The 19,749-nt window shown below is 39.2% G+C and overlaps 1 protein-coding gene across 4 annotated transcripts in view; it reads left to right on the plus strand.

The window, feature by feature from the left end:
* The window catches only part of HERC3 (HECT and RLD domain containing E3 ubiquitin protein ligase 3), a 111,819-nt gene that overhangs the window by 35,272 nt on the left and 56,798 nt on the right, over window positions 1-19,749 (plus strand). For all 4 annotated transcript variants that reach the window (XM_054688510.1, XM_054688511.1, XM_037530726.2 and 1 more), the window contains 7 exons: window positions 4,337-4,496; window positions 10,166-10,242; window positions 11,050-11,271; window positions 12,246-12,337; window positions 13,641-13,771; window positions 14,344-14,504; window positions 16,460-16,536. In XM_054688510.1, coding sequence (XP_054544485.1) covers window positions 4,337-4,496; window positions 10,166-10,242; window positions 11,050-11,271; window positions 12,246-12,337; window positions 13,641-13,771; window positions 14,344-14,504; window positions 16,460-16,536 — 920 coding nt within the window. The remainder of the gene's footprint in view (window positions 1-4,336; window positions 4,497-10,165; window positions 10,243-11,049; window positions 11,272-12,245; window positions 12,338-13,640; window positions 13,772-14,343; window positions 14,505-16,459; window positions 16,537-19,749) is intronic.

A 19,749-nucleotide genomic window follows, 5' to 3' on the forward strand; every position in this document is an offset into this window, starting at 1 on the left:
AGCCCAAACCTTTAGTAAAATTTGGCTGCACAGCTCGTAATGGGTTGATAGTACTTTGAAGAAAAACTGCCCCAAGAGAGCAGAGGGTAGCAGTGGGGGGCTTGACGGGAACTAGGGTGGAGGTTCAGTGGAAAATGGAAATCAGGGCTGGGGCAAATGTGAGGTAGAATCCATGGAATGACAGGGTGAGTGCTGGATTTCCCACATTACGTGTTCTACTTTTTTCTACTGTGAAGGAAAGTGAAATCTTAGAGGAGACAATTGGGGAAGCAGAATGGAGAGAGCTGAATGATGAACGGTTAACCTTATGTCATACTGCTGACATTTGCTGTCTTTTATTCTAGTTTTATTACTTTAAAAATACCAATTATCGGGCCTCCCTGGTGGCGCAGCGGTAGAGCGCTGGGTTGCGAAGCTGCCCGCGGCCTCTGCGGCGCCGGTTCAATCCCCGGCTGCTCCCCGGCCACCAGTCGAGGGTCCCACATGGTGCGCAGACCTCTCCTGCCACCCGCTGCTCCCCTCAGCAGTGTACTTCGGTCCTTCTGCCTGCTCTGCTCCCCGCTCTGGCTGTGGTGAATTCTCTCACCCTCCCGCGCTTCTGACTGTACCCAGTGCATGTATAAACAAAACAAACAAACAAGCAAACAAATAAATAAAGAAAAACATGCCTCTTAAAAAAAAAATACCAATTATCAATCACTAATTTTGTAGTATATACCTTTTACCCAGTTGCTCATGTTAGCAGCAGACTATTGGATATATTTCTCATTTGATCGATAAGGAAAAAGAATCCATTTTACATTTTTCATAATTGGACTATGTACTTCATCATGACTTTTACCAATTTAAAATCTGTCTAGTCCTTTTCCACGATGGAAGACAGTATAAGGTGTAATGGCTTTGAAGTCAGAAAAACCTGAGCTCCACGCCAAGCGCCACCATTCATTGGCTGTGAACCTTGGCCAAATTCCTTAACTTCTTTTGATCTGGACTTAGTGTGGCCATGCCTTAAAGGGTTGTTGCAAGGATTAAGTAAGTATTGACTTGTTCAGCTATCCTCTAAGCTCATATCATCCCTCTATCACCGCTCGTTGTTGCTTTAGTGCCAGATTTAGTATTAACTTGAAAATAAAATTAAAAATTACCTTGCATTCAAAAGCTAAGTAGAAATAATGCTAATGCTGTGAGTTCAATTGAACGTCTCACTTGCTCAAAGCAGCATTCCACATTTGCCACTGTTCTCCCCTCTTACCTTGTTACCAGTCGATAACATCGCTAAAGACTTAATGACTTTAAAGTGTTGCTATGAGAGGATCAGAGAAAAAATATGCTTTTACCCCCCCAAAAATGCCAAATATTTCCTCAGTGTGTTTAATTATTTTAACGTGTGGGTTGAGGCACTGTCATTATCTGCGAAATATAGTGTATTTAGTCTTGACAGAATGAATCAGAAGAACCTCATGTGAAAATGTGCCCTGCAGCCTGCATGTTCCCAACTGTTCTCAGTGAGAGGTGTGAATGAAGTGTTTACTGCACATTAGCCTGACCTAGGGAGTAGGTTCTAGAAGAGAGATTATAGTCTCATTGTAACAGATTCCCAGTCTGAATCAGGTGAACTTGATTTTCTGACTATACGAAAAAACTTGGAAATTAAACAAAAAACTTAAGCCGATGGTTTAATTTTCTACAAATCTTTGCATTCCTTAGCAGAATGCCTTTGGGACGGCAAGTTTTGTTGTGGTGGTGAGGACTTTGATGTCTGTTTCTGTGAAACAGAATGATATGTGATGGGACAGGAAGTGGTTTGCTTAGGGCTTGACAGGACTGGAAGTAAGTGGTTATCAGAATCTTAAGTACTCATTTGAGACTACTCAGCTGTGATAAATAAAATCAAGAGGGATTCCACTGACAGATTTTGAGACAATGAGATAGGTGGTAGATCAGATAGAGTGTTCTGTCATACAGTGGAGACCCTTGACAGTTCTCTGTGAGGCTGTGTTAGCATACAAGCAGGAAAGTCTAATGGTTGGCATAGGGAGTCGGGTATTGGAGGATAAGCCTCAGTCACAGCTGAGGTATTATGTCAGGCTCTCAGTCCTGGGAGAACATAAAAGCTACCAAGTCCTGGAACTGAGGTACAAGGTGGAAATCTGGCCATGGCTGTAGAGTGTCATCTGGGTTACTTTGGCAGGAGTTCCATATATTTTTCCAAAGTAAAGACAGGACTGTTCTTAGAGGCAAGTCTGAGTTGGGCAACAGGGTGTAATAGGGAGAAGTTAACACGAGCAGTGGGAACAACAGGAGTTACAGCATCGCTCAGGAGACTTCTCCAGCCTGAGTGTATTTTTTGTTATAAAGTAACAGATTTACACAAACTATGTTTAGGTCAAATAGCAATTCCCTGCCTTCTCTGTCCCTACCCTTGATTCTCACTCCCAGAGGTTACTAATTTCTATTCTTTCTTTTGGTTTTTATCTTCTTATTCTAAGTAACATGTTTATAATGCTATTCTAAGAACTACTGGAAATGATCTTGAGACTGCATACCAGAAAGGATTAGGATTCTTTTATATTCTGTCCTTACTCTTTTCTTCTTCCTTACACACAGACTCTTAACCTCTGCTCCCCTATAACTGATTTGGAAAATCAATTTGACAGATTTAAGTAAGTAAATTATATTAATTTGGTTATTATGACTTTATGTGCCAAATTTGGTTTCTCTTGCATAGTGACCTCTATACACTCTGACCGAACTGTAAAACTCATAATAGTGTAAAATTCATCAGATGGCATTATATTTTTTTCACCTTGGAGTCATCCCTCCAACTTTGCTTTGATAGCCTGCTACATAGCTGTTTTGGAAATGTTCTTCATCTCTTCTTATGTAAGATTTCTGTGTCCTGGATCCTGAATCTTCCTTTGTTTTGAGGCATAATCTTAGTAACTTTCTGAGAAAGGCAGCATGGGAGTTAAAATATTTTAAGAGCATTACATGAAAATCAGCCTTACTGAAAATACATCTTTTTTTCCCTCTCCACATTTGGTTCATAGTTGATGGATATAGAATTTTCTGTTGAAAGTCATTTTTCTTCGAAATTGCGAAGGCATTGCTCCTTGTCTTCTAGTTTTCAGTATTGCTTCTGAGAAATCTGATGCCATTCTGATTTATGTTCATTGTATATAAGTTGTTCTCCTTTCTAGAAATTTTTATTCTTTCTTGGTGTTCTGAAATTTTAAGACAAAGTGCTCTGAAGCAGGTCTCCTGTCAGTCTTTATTCCGAGCATTCAGTAAGTCATTTCAATATGAAACTCATATCCTTTGCTACAAGAATTTTTCTAGTCTCAAGATTTTTGATCTTTGTTTTCTCCACTGTCTTTTTGGAAACACCTTCCCCCCACCAATTTTGCTCATTGCTTTTTTTAATTCTATTTCCTAGAAAATGTCTTGACTTTTTTTCTGTTTCCTAGAAAATGTCTTCAATTTTAATTTTCTGATTTTGGAGGCTTTTATCTTAAATTTATGCTGCCAAGTAAAAATATCACTTTCTTCCTCTAAAACAGTTTTGCTTGCTTTCTGAAGGTTTGAATGTTCCTTTCTTATTTTATTTTGCAATGACTTCTTTTTTAAAATCTGCTCATTGCATGATCTGTTTTCTTTAGAGTTCATTTTCTTCTGTTAGTTTTTCTCCTTTTCTTTCTTGTTAAGTTTCCTTATGTATATTGTGATTCTTGGCAAGCCTTTATATTTAAGACTGAGGTACTAAAAGGTAAGTGGAGCTGTGTGTAGGCAAGGTTTGTTAATTGGCAGAAGCTGGACATTTTTTGGGGGGAGCCATAAATGTCAGAAACTATGGGTATATTCTTTGGGGGCTGTTTTTCTAGGAAGGAATCCCCCTTTCTCCTGGCTAGATACATGACTGTTTTATGGATTTGAGTGGAGAAAGGTGTGTGTGTTTGTGTATGTCTATGCATGTGTATTGTTGGGGCGGCAGAGGGTGGTGTCTCATTGTTCTCAGGAAGAATTACCCTCAATTCCATAATTTAGTAGTGTACTTCTTTCCCTCTTACTTTCGGGTCAACTTCTCTAGATACGAAATATTCAGGCTTCTTCCTGGAGAGAGGTGCCAGGCACCTGGGATTGTGTGTGGTGCTGCAGGCATGTGTGCTATCCAGTGTAGCTGGGTCTAAACTGATAGCTTTCAGACATGTGACATTTAAAGTTTCTATGAATGAACAAATTTAGTAATTCTCATTAAGAAACAGAACTGCCCAGTACATAATTCTGTGTCATCCCTGTTTCTGGATTATACATTTTCCTCTGGTTTGGTCTCTTTCAGAGCAAATTGGAGCCTTGGCAGATCAGCACATAGTCCATGTGGCATGTGGAGAGTCCCACAGTCTGGCCCTCAGTGACCGGGGCCAGCTCTTTTCTTGGGGTGCAGGGAGTGATGGTCAGCTAGGACTCATGACTACAGAGGATTCGGTGGCAGTGCCCAGGTAAGAATGTCACAGAAAGGAATCAGAGTTTCAAATGTTAATTGTTGTAAATGTGATTTGCTGTCTTTGTGTTGTTAGACTCCTTGGTCTTGGTTCTGCTTATTACTTCATTTAATCATTGTTTTCTTTGTGCCACCTCTGTGCCTTCTACTGTTACACTTGTCACAGAAATTGTAATCATTTACAGAATTGTCTATCTCCAGTTAAAGAAATTAGTTGTTCAGGAACTGTATTTTAGTAGCCTGATTGCTAGCAAAATGCCTACTACTCAAAGAATATTTGAATTAAAAAAGTGCAGATTTTCACATGTTGGACTTAATAACTTTCAACTGAAATTGCTTAAATTTGGGACAAAAAAACCTAAATCAATTACTCATTTAAGCAAATTTAACTATGGCCAGTTTAACATAAGGATTGTGAACAGTGAAGAGCAAATAACAAATAAATATATGTAAATTCTTAAACACAAAAATACTAACAAAGTGATTTTCAGTCTCTTAAATATTTGTTTAATTCCAATAAATGTAGATTAAGATTTAGCTAAATATAACAGATGCTTCACACTGGGAAAATATCTAGAATATTAAAGTTACTTTGGGGTGGACTTCTTGTTGGTAGCATGTAAGTTTGTTGAGGTTTCTTAATGTCCAAAGAGGCCACCAGTTTATTTAATTCCTCTTCCTTTATACTGTATATGTACAGCATATCCCTCTTATGGTACTTTGTTTAATGCCTATTTTTTAAGTACTGAGACAAGGGAGTCTTGGTGAAGAACTGAACTACCCATTTTGGCATCAGCTTTGCCAAGAGTGCCCAGCACATATACTTCTTAGCACAAGTGTGTTTTGTAAATGGCCTCTTCTACCCTACCCTAATGTTGTCCCCTTTAAAGGACATTATATTCTTCTTCTTACTCTTTGCCCCTCTTAGATTTTTTTTTTAAAGATTTATTTATTTATTTATACAAGCACTGGGTACAGTCAGAAGCTTGGGAGGGTGAGAGAATTCACCAGAGCCAGAGCAGGGAGCAGAACAGCCAGACTGACGAAATTCACTGCTGAGGGGGGCAGTGGGTGGCAGGAGAGGTCTGCGCGCCATGTGGGACCCTCACACGGTGGCCAGGGATTGAACCGGTGCTGCAAAGGCTGTGGGAGCTTCACAACCCAGCGCTCAACCGCTGCACCACCGGGAGGCCCACCCCTCTTAGATTTTTGTCTGTTTCATTAACAGTTGTTTTAAAGAAAAGAGGAACATGGATGGTAAGAGTGATTTGATTTGCTGCCTGTTTAGAGCAGGTAATCTCTTCAGTTCTTTTTTCCCAAAAATTAATATGATTTTTGTGGGAAGAGAGTGGCTATAAGAAAAAAAGGGGTACTATATTTTAATTAAATTGTGTGTAATGTTGGGGAAAAGATGTATAACATGAATGATGAAAGTTTTCTGAGGACCAAGTACTCAAAGATTTTTAGTGGCATTTCATTTCCAAAAATGAAGTAATCTGTGTTAGCAATTTAATTATCATTGGTTATATCTAAATTATGGATACCTTCTGTATCCATAAGGTTTTCACTTTTATGTAATTTTATATTATAACTTAATTGAAAGAACATGTTAATGCATACCTTATTATTATGGAAAGTAACATGGCTTTGAAGTCAGTCTCCTAATACTCGCTTTTTACTAATTTAGTGCATGACTTTGGACAGATTGTTTAACTTTTCTAAATCCCATTTTCTTAACTTGAAAGTGGACTTATGTATTATGTTCCTTATGGAGCTCTTGTGAGGACTGAGTGAGTGAGTGGGTAAAACACAGCACATGCTCACACTCCCTCCCTTCTTGTCTCCCTCCAGGGATTACTTCCCCAATTATTTGTCTTTGTCCTTTTGACCTGTGTCCTTTCTGTAGCTGTGACTGTGAAGTTGCAACAAGGGTAATGGTGACCTATAAAGGGAGCATTGTGGGGAACTGGAGTGGAAACTGGCCAGGAAAAAAGGAATGTTGCTTTACAGAACTTCTGAAACCTTTGTCCCCTAGTCAGTAATGCATTTTCAAAAAATGGGTTTGTACAAACTTTCAATATATACGACAACTTGGATGTATATCCAGGGACTCATTCTGAATGAAAAAGTCAATCCTGAAAGGTTACCTATAATATGATTCCATTTACACAACATTCTTGAAATGATGAATTTTAGAAACAGAGGCTAGCTTTTTGGTTGCCACGGGCTAGGTACAGGTGAGGAGAGGAGTGGTAATAAAAGCACCACAGGAAATTCTTGTGGTACAGCAGCCTAAAGGCTGCCTAAAGGTACCTTAACTTTGGTGGTAGATACATGAACCTACACAGGTGGAAAAAATACACACAGGAAAATTATTAAAAATAAAACTGGGAAAATGTTAGTAAGATTGACAGATTGTATTAGTGTCAATATCCTGTTTTAGATGATATACTATAGTTTTACAAAATGTCACCACTGGGGAAAATTGGACTTAGGGTACTAGGGATCTCTGTATTGTTTCTTACAGCTGCATATGATTCTGCAGTTATTTTAATAAAAAATACTTGAATTCTATTTAGTAGTAAAAGTATATGTGAACTCTTTCAACTTTTTATATCTGAGGAAATAAAACATTAATAAACACAATGTCTACCTAAATAATCTAAATAATCCCCAGCTCCCCCAAGGGACATCTGTCTTCCAAGATACCCTTCTGAGGGTGTGTCTGGCTCCTTTGTTCCCATGGCAGATACATAATGAAGAGGAACATGGCAACTGTGCGCTATTAAAATAGCAGGATATATTCCCAGGCTACCAAACTGTTAGACTGTTATAAGCACTTTTCACACACACACACACACACACCCCCCCCATATCTTTCTGTGTTTCTTATCTCTGTCTTTCCCTTGAGCATACTGAGGAGAGATTTGAAAAGTTATCATATGGCCTTCCATCCCTACCATTCTAAGGAATCAGAGTTGTGGAGGCAATGCCTGTATTTTTTTTTTTTTTAAATCGTGGTAAAGTACACATTACATAAAATTTACCATCTTAGCCATTTTTAAGTATACAGTTCAGTAGTGTTAAGTATATTCACATGTAGCCAATCTCCAAAAAACTTATTTTATAAAAATTAAACTCTATATTCTTCATAACTCCATATTTCTCCTCTATCCAGCCATTTGTAGTCACCATTCACTTTGTATTTGCATGAATTTCATGATTCCCTGATTCCATTTATTTATTTTTAAAGATTTATTTTATGCATACAAGAACTGGGGTATAGGCCAGAGGTGTGGGGGATGGGAGGATTCACCAGAGACAGAGTGGGGAACAGACAGGCAGATTGACTGAAATATACTGGTGAGGGGAGCAGCGGGTGAGTCAGGAGAGGTCTTCTTGCCATGTGTGTAGTTCTCTGACCGGGCATCGAACTAGTGCTGCAGAGGGTGTGGGTAGCTTCATAGTGCTGCGTCTTAACCCCTTCCACCACCAGGGAGTCCCCCTTTATCATTCCATTTATAGGAGATATTTAGTATTTGTCTTTTTGTGGCTGAATTATTTTACTAAGCATAATGTCCTTGAGTTTCATCCATGTTATAACATGTCAGAATTCCTTTCTGTTAAGGCTGATTAATGCTCCATTGTATGTTTATACCACATTTTGTTTATCTATTCATCTATTGATGGACACTTCGATTGCTTATACATACTGGCCATTGTGAATAATGCTGCTGTGAACATGGATGTACACATATCTCTTTGGAACCCTGCTTTTGATTCTTCTAGATATGTACCCAGAAGTGGAATTGCTGCATCATGGCAGTCCATTCATTTTGAAAGCCATTTAGTTACCCGTCATATTCTTTTTTTTTTTTTCCTCTGTTAAGAGCTTAAGTAATTCAGTTTATTCAAAAGTCACTTTAACATACAGAAAAAAATTAAAATTTAACTGCATGGAAACTAGAATTCCTGTTTGCCACAGAATACATATTTAGAAATCTTTTTTTTTAATTAAATAATAAATTTTATTTTTATATTCCCCCATACAACTGCACATGCCCCATTCTGACCCCAATCCCTCCCCTCCCGGCCCCCACCCCCCAAAAATTGTCTCTGGTTCATAGTTTTTTGTTGATTTTGATTTTCACTTTCTTATAGTTATTCTTTTTCCTGATCCCTTATTTAAGTTTTCTAGATTCCTGCTATGAGTGAGACCATCCGGTATTTTTCTTTTTCTTTTTGGCTTATTTCACTGAGCATGATCCCTCCCAGCGCCATCCATGTTGCTGCAAATTGCATGTGTTTATCTTTTTTGAATGCTGAGTAATATTCCATGGTGTATATGTACCACATCTTCTTGATCCAGTCATCTATTTTCGGGCATTTGGGCTGTTTCCAAAGCTTAGCTATTGTAAATAGTGCTGCTATAAACATAGGGGTGCAGGTGTTCTTTGGAATTGATGTTTCTGTGTCCTTTGGGTAAATACCTAGGAGTGGAATTGCTGGATCATATGGAAGCTCTATGTTTAGTAGGTCCAGAAATCTCCACACAGCTCTCCATAGTGGTTGGACCAGTTTGCATTCCCACCAACAGTGCAGGAGAGTTCCTTTTTCTCCACAACCTCGCCAACATTTGTTGTTGCTATTTTTTTTAATATGTGCCATTCTCACTGGTGTAAGATGGTATCTCATGGTAGTTTTGATTTGCATTTCCCTGATGACAAGTGATGTTGAACATTTTTTCATATGTCTGTTGGCCATTTGCATTTCCTCTTCAGAGAAGTTTCTTTTTAGCTCTTCTGCCCATTTTTTGACTGGGTTATTTTCTTTGTTGTTGTTGAGTTTCATCAGCTCTTTGCAGATTTTTGTGATCAGTCCTTTATCATTAGTGTTGGGTGCAAAAATGTTCTCCCAGTTGGTGGGGTTTCTCTTTGTTTTTGTTATTGTCTCTTTTGCTGTGCAGAAGCTCTTTAATTTGATGTAGTCCCAGCTGTTTATCTTTGCCTTCACTATCACTGCTTTGGGTGATGTGTCTGTAAAGATGTCTTTGATATGCAAATCACGTAGTGTTTCACCTATATTTCCTTCTATGTATTTTATAGTTACCCGTCATATTCTTAGGGATATCTTTTCTGTAGCTTCTTCCATTTGTCCCTGACTTGGAGATGTTAATGTAGGAATTAACAGAGGGTTTTTTTTTTTTTTTAAGATTTATTTTATTTTTTTTATGCATACAAGAGCTGGGGTGTAGGCCATAGGTGCAGTGAAAGGATTCACCAGAGACAGAGTGGGGAGCAGAACAGTGAAATACACTGCTGAGGGGTGCAGCGGGCGAGACATGAGAGGTCTGCTGCGTCATGTGGGAAGCTCCCTGACCAGGGATTGAACTCGTGCTGCAGTGGCTGCTGATAGCTTCATAGTGCTGAGACTTAATCCCTTGCACCACCAGAGAGACCCCAGCAGAGGGTTTTTAAATAGTAACTAGAAGCAGGAGGTTATTGGTAGACCTTATGAAAACTGTATCTTAGATGATTGTGCATTTGATTTTTTAAATGTTTTTTAGGAAAGATGATGTTATTTATTATAACTGTTTTATTGTGAATATTTCTGACAATTGTTTTTGATTGCCCATCTCAAAAAAAGAAAAAACCTTTTCTGTTGTAGGTTAATACAAAAGCTGAACCAGCAGACGATATTACAAGTTTCCTGTGGCAACTGGCATTGCTTGGCTCTTGCAGCTGGTAATGTAACATTAAATACATGCTAATGTTATGTTAATTTTGAAACCATTTCTGTAGGCGTTTTTTTTGTGTGATGTTATCTAACTAGAAACCTTTAACTGGTTAGGGTCTGTGCATTGCTGTTGGACAGTGGCAGTGCTCAGATATCCTTTGCATAGCTCAGACCTTCCTCAGAATGTGGACGAGGAAGGAAAGTAGTTGTCATTGCCATTGCAACTCTTTCATGGGGGATGATGAGCAGGGGCAGGACTGTGCTTGAGTGTTTTGAGCATACAGAAGATTGGTTTTTCTTAGCAATAGCTCCTAGTCAAGCTGAAGCCTACTGTCAAGCTATATTCCACTGTAAACTCCCGATACATGAAAATGACCAATGTGGAGAAACCCAAGCCAGCCATAAGCTATGATAAGCTTGAGGGTAAGGCATTGCCATGTCCTGCTCCAGGGGCTACAGTATAGGCCAGGTCACAGCTAGCCCTCATGAAATCCTGGGTCTCATGGTCTTGGTGTGGTCAGAACTGGTTCAGCTTGGTTAGTGCACCTAAGGCTGGTAATTGGCACTTTTAAAGCTGAGTCGACTTCAACATTTATTTTTTTTCCTTGTATAAAAGTTAATAGCCTTTGGAGGGTAGTAGGACTGTTTTATTTTTCTCTTGTCTTAACAAAGGGAAGTTTGGTTTTGGTAGTTGTACAGTGTGAAGTGTCTCTGTTTTCTTGCTCTTGGGAGGGGTGTGTGTGGGGGGCATAAGTATTGTTCTGCCTAGACAATTTGGGGGAATGGCATTTGTATAACTTCTACTCTTGTTTCAGATGGTCAGTTCTTCACATGGGGAAAGAACAGCCATGGGCAGCTGGGCCTGGGGAAGGAGTTCCCCTCCCAAACCAGCCCGCAGAGAGTGAGGTCCCTGGAGGGGATCCCACTGGCGCAGGTGGCTGCTGGAGGGGCTCACAGCTTTGCCCTGTCACTCTCAGGAGCCGTTTTTGGCTGGGGGATGAATAACGCAGGGCAGCTAGGGCTCAGTGATGAAGAAGGTAAGTAAGCTGTCACATGTCTCTTTAGTTTAAAATACTCATTTGTTTAATACCTGCTTCTTGAGGACTTCCATGTGCTGATAGCTTGAGTACCTACCATGGTAGGTACTAAGGGTACAACAATAAACAAAATAGATTATTTCTTGCTGAATGCAGAGTCTGTATGGACAGAAGCAAACAACAAACCAGCCCTTACATAGTATGTCAGAGGGTTTGAGAGTCAAGTTCCCTGTTGACATGGGTGCTCAGGAAGGGTCTCTATGTTTGGGCTAAAACCCTGTGGGCAGACAGGTAGGAAAAGAGGCCTGTAGACAGTGGGCAAAGAATATTCCCATCAAAAGGAACAGGATATGCAAATAGGATATGCAAAGACTCTGATGCTGGTAGACCCTTGGTGTGCTCAGCAGTGGGTGGAACAGCTGAAGAGCTGCAGGGTCCCAGTCAGGGAGACAGTGCAGGCCCAATGATGTAGGGCCCCACAGGGCACAGTAAGGATTCAGTCTTCTTTCAGTGAAAGGGGAAGACACTGAGGGTTTTGCGGAGAAAGAAGAGTGATCTAATTTGACTTTGGCTCTACTGGGTTAGGGATCAATCTGGCAGACCAGTTTGGAGGAAGTGGGAATAAATTTGGATTTTGAAGATGAAGACAGTTTTGCTTATTATTAGATGTGTCATTTGAAATAGAGGAAGAACTAGAAAGATGAAGTTGTCGTTTATGAAATGAGGAAAACCGTGTTGTATGTGCTGTGGGTGGGCAGAGTTGGGAGTGTTAGGAACCCAATCTAAATATACTAACAATGGTTCTAATTATATTGAAAATGACATGTTTGTTGGACATGCAAGTGGAGGTGCAGGCAGGAGGAAGAATATGTGAGTCAAGAATCTAGGGGGACTCTCAGGCTAAGAGAGCTGTGTACATTTCAATTCCAAGGCAAATAAATGATAGTGACATCATGTTGTATATCTCATTCTAGATCGAGAGTCTCCTTGCCATGTGAAACTCTTACGAACGCAGAAAGTTGTCTATATTAGTTGTGGAGAAGAACATACTGCAGTCCTCACGAAAGTAAGGGCTTGGAGCTCACTGGTTTGTGCTGTGGTGCTTTAGTGCCGAGTATGACATAGACAGTTAATGTTGCTTGAATATTTTTGAGAGTCTTTTAGAGAGAGTAGTGATGGTGTTTAAATTAGTTCAAGATAAATAACCTTAACTTCTAATATATACGGCAACATCCTGTGTTCCTTTAAAACATTTAAATACGTAAAAAAGAAAGTGAAGCGTGATTAATGTTTTAAAATTATCAACCCATTTTTTGGTTTCTAAAACAGTCACATCAAGAGAAAGTGGAATGTATTTTCATGTTGAACTATTATAGGTACACTTTAATAAAATGACAGCATTTGTTCAAGTATAGCTGTTAAAAAGGAGTTTGTAAAGCTTTTAGTTTCTTATTTATAATATTTGTGAATGAGCATGCAAAATCATCTCATTTCATCTATCTCTTTGTTTTTCCTTTTTTGATTTACTTCCTAACACATCATTGTACTTTTTAAAAAAGATTTATTTTTATTTGTTTATGCATACAAGAACTAGGGTATAGGCCAGAGGTATGGGGGGTGAGAGGACTCACCAGAGACAGAGTGGGGAGCAGGACAGGCAAATCTACTGAAATACACAGTTGAGGGGAGCAAGACAGGAGTGGGCAAGACAGGAGAGGTCTGCTGCACCATATGTGGGTTAGCTCCGTGGCTGGGGATCGAACTCTAACCGCAGCGGTGGTAGTGTGATAATGCTGAGACTTAATCCCTGTGCCACCAGGAGGGGCCCATCATTGTATTTTTAAGCAGTGTTAAAAATTTACAGATGGTACACCTTCTCCTAAGTAATGATATCTTGGTACCATAAAAATGTAGTCTTAAAATCTTTTTTTATTTTTTTCTATTGAATGAATATTCCAAAGAAGTTGATTTTGGACAGGTATCAAGTGAGTGCAGTGTTCTTTTTTTTTTTTTTAAATATACAAACACTGGGTACAGTCAGAAACGCGGGAGGGTGAGAGAATTCATCAGAGCGGAGAGTAGAACAGGCAGACTGACGAGGTACACTGCTGAGGGGAGCAGCGGGTGTGGTAGGAGAGGTCTGCGTGCCATGTGGGACCCTTGCCGGTGGCCGGGGATGGAACTGGTGCTGCAGAGGCTGCAGGCAGCTTCGCAGCCCAGCTCTCAACCGCTGTGCCACCGCGGAGGCCCGAGCGCAGTGTTCTTATATAGAAGTTTATATGGTATGAGATTTGTTTATAGAAGGTTTTAAAGAAATGTACTCAAACTTAGAGTTCAGTGAAGTCACATAGTAATTTGTTCCTTCTTAGAGTGGTGGTGTCTTTACCTTTGGTTCTGGTTCCTGTGGACAACTTGGACATGATTCCATGAATGACGAGGTTAATCCAAGAAGAGTTCTAGAGCTTATGGGCAGTGAAGTAACTCAGATTGCTTGTGGCAGGTGAGTGCTTGTAAGAGCTTCTCTTAAGACTCAAAAATGGATCATGTCTTTGTGATGGAGAATGGGGTTAGATACAACCTCCATCATTTAAGGAAATTTTACCTGTGTGCCCACCAATGGTGAAAGTTAGGAGGTCAGACCTGAGTAATGTGTGGTAAAGAGGGCTGTAGATGAAGCAGAGTAATGTGGGGATATTAGGCTTCTTTAAGGATGAAAGGCTAACAGTATGTGGGGAAGCCTTGAAGGAAGGAAAGTGACAGAGTCTCGAAGAACATGGAAATTTTGTTTAGGTCCACCATGCTCCTTACCTCTTATCCCACAGGCATGCAGCAGGCCAGTCAACTTGGTCTAAGTCTTGCCGCCCTCTTCAGAAGTTAGAGAGTGGGAAGATAGTATTATGGAGAACCAGCCACTGCAGAAAGAGTCACATGTAAATACAGGGGAAGCTTTTAGGGGCACCTGTAGAAATTGCTGGGTTCAAACGTGGAGTCTGAGTATGACTCCATATCGGAGTACCAATATCGATGACAGAAGAAACTGTGCTGACAAGTTAATTTAAATTTTTCCCCCAGACAACATACTCTAGCCTTCGTGCCTTCTTCTGGACTCATCTATGCATTTGGTTGTGGAGCAAGAGGTCAGTTAGGAACTGGACACACCTGTAACGTGAAGTGCCCATCTCCTGTAAAAGGGTACTGGGCTGCCCACAGTGGCCAGCTTTCAGCCAGAGCTGGTAAGCAGAATTTTCATTGGAATTTAGTGATGTTTTAAATGGTAAAATCTATGAAGTAGCTTTTGAAGGGAATGATCATGAGGTATTTTAACATCAAACAACAAATATATGAACATTTACTATACACAGTCTCTGTAGTCGAAATCCTAGAGAAGAAAGAAAGGTGAAAATATTATTTTGGCCCCAAGACTTTGTTGATGGTGTGTAAATATTTTTTTAATCAGTGTTGCTAATAATAAGAGTTAATGTTTTATGAATGCTTAGCCAAGTTCCAGCACTATGCTAAGCACTCAAAGCAACCCTAAGGACAGGTGGTGATTATCTTCATATTGGCGGTGAGGAGACAGTCTTAAGGAGGTAATTGCTCCTTAAGTAATTGCTTAATTAAGAATTAAGTAATTACTCAAGATCACATAGATTCTGGGGGCATGACTTAAAACCCAGGTCTGCCTCATTGTAAAGCTTGTAGTCTTAATGCTTATACTGTGTCACCTTCCCCTTATATTCCTATTTTGTTCATAATGTGACATTTCTTTTTATGCTATTTTTTTCCAGTTAACTAGTATTAGTTAGCTGTGCCTTTGCCATTGGAACAAAATAAGGCAGTCGCTCTGTATGAGTCACTTGAAATAACACATCTAGAGTCTGATTGGAGCTGGAGAGTCTCAAGGAGGTGTGGTTTGATAATTTTGATTTTGATTTTGAAGGGTATAGAATGACACAATTATGGCATAATCAGGATTTTTTGAAAAACATCTTCATAAGTTTCCCACTGGATTATTAGAAACTTGAAGATAGGGAGTCATTTCTTTATTGTAATCCTAGTACATAGTACAGGATTTGGCACAAACATCTTATGCAGTAAATATTTATAGAATGACTATATGACCATCTAAAAACATAGTGGAACATAAAATATAAAATAAATAAGATTTTGTTAGGTGATGTTCCCAAAAATGAAAGATTATTTGGTGCCTATTCTCTGTCATTTTAAAATTTCCTTTTCTCTAAAGCATTGTATTCATGCATGACCATAAGAAGTATGTCCATTTAAAAACTCAAATGTTTAATAGATTACTTTGAAACCATACATTTTCAAAGTTTAGCTATAACCTAGCTCTTGAGGTCGTAGGTTTGTGTTTGGATGTTTTCCACAATGATTTTGTAAGTAGGAAAATTTCAATTTACTATGCAAATGCTGTGGTTTTAGGAACCTTCCTGGTAATGTGGGAGCACAGAGGAAGGCATCAAAGAATATCCCTGTTAGAGGAAGTTTGAGTTGTGTCTTAAAGGATGATTTGGAGTTAGCCAGGTAGAGTTCTATGAGGGAGTGGGCAGTGGTGAGTACTGTGGAATTGCACAATTCCAGGAGCACTGATCTGATGATGATCTAAGAGGTGCTATTCATGGAGAATGCTGTGTGCACTGGGGGAGGTAGAAAGCAAAGGTGGGGAGACTTGAGATAATATTTTAGAAATATAAGCAATGTGGTGGTATTAGTGTTGCCATGGGCACGATGTGATGGGTGATGAAGGGAATAGGAAATGGAGGTCCTTATGTCAAGCCCTACCCTGAAGTGGGTAGGGGCCACCAAACTCAGATGTTGAACTATTTACTAGGCATAAGTTGCCACTTAGAGTAGTGACCATTTTAAATTTTAAGTCGGTAGCATGACAAGTATCAAAAAGGAAAGCGAAATGAGGTCAGGATTAGTTGACAGTTGGGAGGGGGTGGAGGTAGGGTTAGAGTGGACAGTACCATTTTACGTATTTTTAATTCGAAGTAGAAAAAATTCTGGGGAAAGAACCAGGAGAGAAGGTTTCTTCTCTGACATAACTCTAATGGATAAGAATCCACTGAAGCATATTTTGGAATCTTAGAAAAAAGGGTTCGAGGGAAACCTTTATTTATTGAAAAATATACTGTTGAACGTTTTTTTTTTTTTTTTTTGACAGATCGTTTTAAGTATCATATTGTTAAGCAGATCTTCTCTGGAGGAGACCAAACTTTTGTTCTTTGCTCCAAATATGAGGTAACATTTGCTTTTGACTTTTATTTTGGGGGTGGAATAATGGTGAAGGTGAATCAATACTTATTTGAGTAACTACATGAGAGAAATGTTCCTCTTATTTCTATTAATTTTTTTTTAAGATTTTATTTATTTTTGTGTAGAAAAACTGGGGTACAGGCCAGAGGTGCAGGGGGATGAGGAGTCAGCAGAGACAGAGTGTGGAGCACAACAGGCAGATTGACTGAAATACTCTGCTGAGGGGAGCAGCGGGCAAGACAGGAGAGGTCTGCTGCAGCATGAGGGTTAGCTACCTGGCCAGGGATCGAACTCAGGCCTTTGCAGTGATAGTGCTGATACTTAATCCCTTGGCCACCAGGGAGGCCTGATTTCTATTAATTTTATCTTATTAAAATAAGCAAACTAAACCTTCAAGTGACAGTAATTTTCCTGGCATTTTAACCAGAGTTCTAATTTATAGATTAAAGTTATTTATTTGTATCCACATTTGTTCCAAAGAGATTTAAGGTGGCCTAGAAAATTAATACTTACTCTGGCATTATTTGACTTTCCATTTCTTTCCTCCTCTATTAAGTAGCAACAAATGCTAGGTATTTGAGAAATTAATGGGCTGCTTGGTTGGATGTGATTATATAAAACGTAAATGTGATCCCATAATATTCAGATGTCCTTTATTGTGTTTAACCTGCCTATTGAACACACCAACTTTCCCTCATATTGTCTCCTATTGCTGTAGTGAGTAAGACAGAAAGAATGACTTGGGGTGCAGGATAGAATATAGTGTGAATCCAGTATCTGTGTTGGCTTTTTAATTTCCTCTTCCTGGACAAGGGAAATCCATTTGAACCTCGCACCACAGATTTGCTCTCTGCCTTCTACCACTTCTCTGTTCTTGCACTTTCTGTCCTCTCTTTGGTCACTCACCCTGCTTTGATTCAATAAGCATTTAGGGGGCACCTACTGTATGTGGTGCACTGATCCTGTCCTGGAGAAGCTGGGAGTAACTGTGATGATAAAGGATTCAAAATCAGTTGGGGAAAAAAACAAGGAATGGTAGAAACAAGGGGAAACCTTCTACTTTTTTGATACTTTGCCATCTTTCTATACATTCCGTTCCTGCTCTCTCCTCAGTGCAGTTCTTTGATTTTGGTAGAAAAGGTGGTGGAGCTGAAGATTCCAGGTTGGACCATTGCAACTGGCAACTTGATACTTAACCAGGTCAGGGGCCTAGGAGATTACTGTGTAGTGCTACTGCCTGGGACGATTTGGAATTATTACTTAGACTTATTTTAGGCCCCACTTCAGTGCTTCACAGAGAAATCTTGAGATACCAAAAAAGTGAAATATGAAAAGCCCTTCATCTCTGCAGGGAAACAATTTGTCTACAAGTCATAGAGTTTGGAAGTATTCAGTTCCCTGAAAAACTGACTTGAATAATATTATATAACTTCCATTTTCCTGTCAAATTCAATATAAAACTTAATTTAATTCCCTTTATAAATATGATATCTATGTAGGTGGATCTTAAGCTTACTGTAATGAGCGCTGTTGGGATAGGCAAACAAAACATTGATGAGAAGGAAATGCAGCAGCGTAATTCTGGAGATACAGGGCTTATGCTGCAGTTTAAACAGCTGGTAAGAGTGGCATGCATTGAAAATGTAAGGTTGCAAAGAAAGAGAAAGCAGACTAGTACTTTTTAAACTTGGAACCTATACATTTTTACTCAGTGATTAATCATAAATGTTTGCGTAGATAAAGACTGATCCAAATCATGTGGTAACCCTGTTACCATATGGCTTTAAGAATCACTTAAAGGACCAAGAAGGAGCATCTGTGCATCGATAGGCACAGTTTTTGTAAAATGCTGGCACATTCATTAATGCCAGGCCTGAGGTAGAAGAAGGAAGTGGGTGGGGCTCAGGGGAGTTATGTTCAAATACTCCTTTGCTACATTTGATTATAGGTATTGGCAGCTTTTATTGTAAACCACAGCTTCCATTTTTCTTGCATCTTGTTCTCTGAATAAGATAGATTTATTTAATTATTTAAAGATTTATTTATTTATACAAGAACTGGAGTACAGGCCAGAGGCTTGGGAGGATGAGAGAATTCACAGAGCAGGGAACAGAATAGGCAGACAACAGAAATACACTGCTGAGGGGAGCAGTGGGCGTGACAGGAGAGGTCTGCTGCGCCATGTGGGTGGGTCTTTCCCTGGCCGGCTGGGAATCGAACCCCTACTGAGGAGGCTGTGGACAGCTTCACAGCACTGCACTCAACCCGCTGTGCCACTGGGGAGGCCCTCTGGATAAGATTTAAAAGGGAAAATAAGATTTAAAGGGGAAAATGTTAGAATGTGAGTGTATGTCTGTTTCTGTGTGTGTCTGTATCTGTCGACCTTAAGGCATTCTACATGACACACTCCTCTTTTTCCTGGAAAAGTTATTCTCAACCATCTTTGCCCATTGAATCAACCTGGGAACTCTAAAAACACTCACTTCTAGGGATTTTGATTTAATCTGTCTCTAGTGTAACTTGGCTGTTAGGACTTCTCCCACCACTTCCCAAAGCCTTAATTGGTATTTCATTCTGAGTGATATGTGGGCTTGGGGAATAACACATTTAGAGAATATTTTTTCTTGGTAAAAGTTGGTTGTGATGTCAAAATTTAGATTTTTCCATTTGAATATAAATGAACCTAGGTATTCACTAAATGATTCCATTTCAATATAAAAAGATAGCTTTAGTGGATTAAAGGTTAGGAATAGTCACGACTTTTTACATCTCATGCTACAAGGATAATCACCCTTAAATTAAAAAAACAACTCATACTTTATTTAAAATATTTTTGAACGTCTTGCTAAATATTTCAAATAAAATTCCACAGACTTGCCTCTACTTCTCACTATTTTGAATAAATCATTCCTAGAGACTGTAATTATCTCTAAAATGGTTGAACACCATTTAAATATCTAGAAGAACACCTTTATCATACAGTTGAATGAGTATTCTTAAATGATCAAGATTACATGTAAGCATTGAGAGGTCATCTAGTCCTGGGCTTTGAATAATATTTCCAGGGTTTCTAGCAAACTTGAAACTTTACATTTTTATGCTACCTGAAGTTTGTCCCTGAAAAGAGTGCTTTTAATGTATTATTTGATTAACTTTAATTTTTCCCCACCATCTTCCCTTATATATCCTTGTCTTTCC

This window comes from Talpa occidentalis, unplaced genomic scaffold (assembly GCF_014898055.3).
Source record: "Talpa occidentalis isolate TD23 unplaced genomic scaffold, MPIMG_talOcc4v2.1 talOcc4.6, whole genome shotgun sequence".
NCBI classification, from domain to species: domain Eukaryota; kingdom Metazoa; phylum Chordata; class Mammalia; order Eulipotyphla; family Talpidae; genus Talpa; species Talpa occidentalis.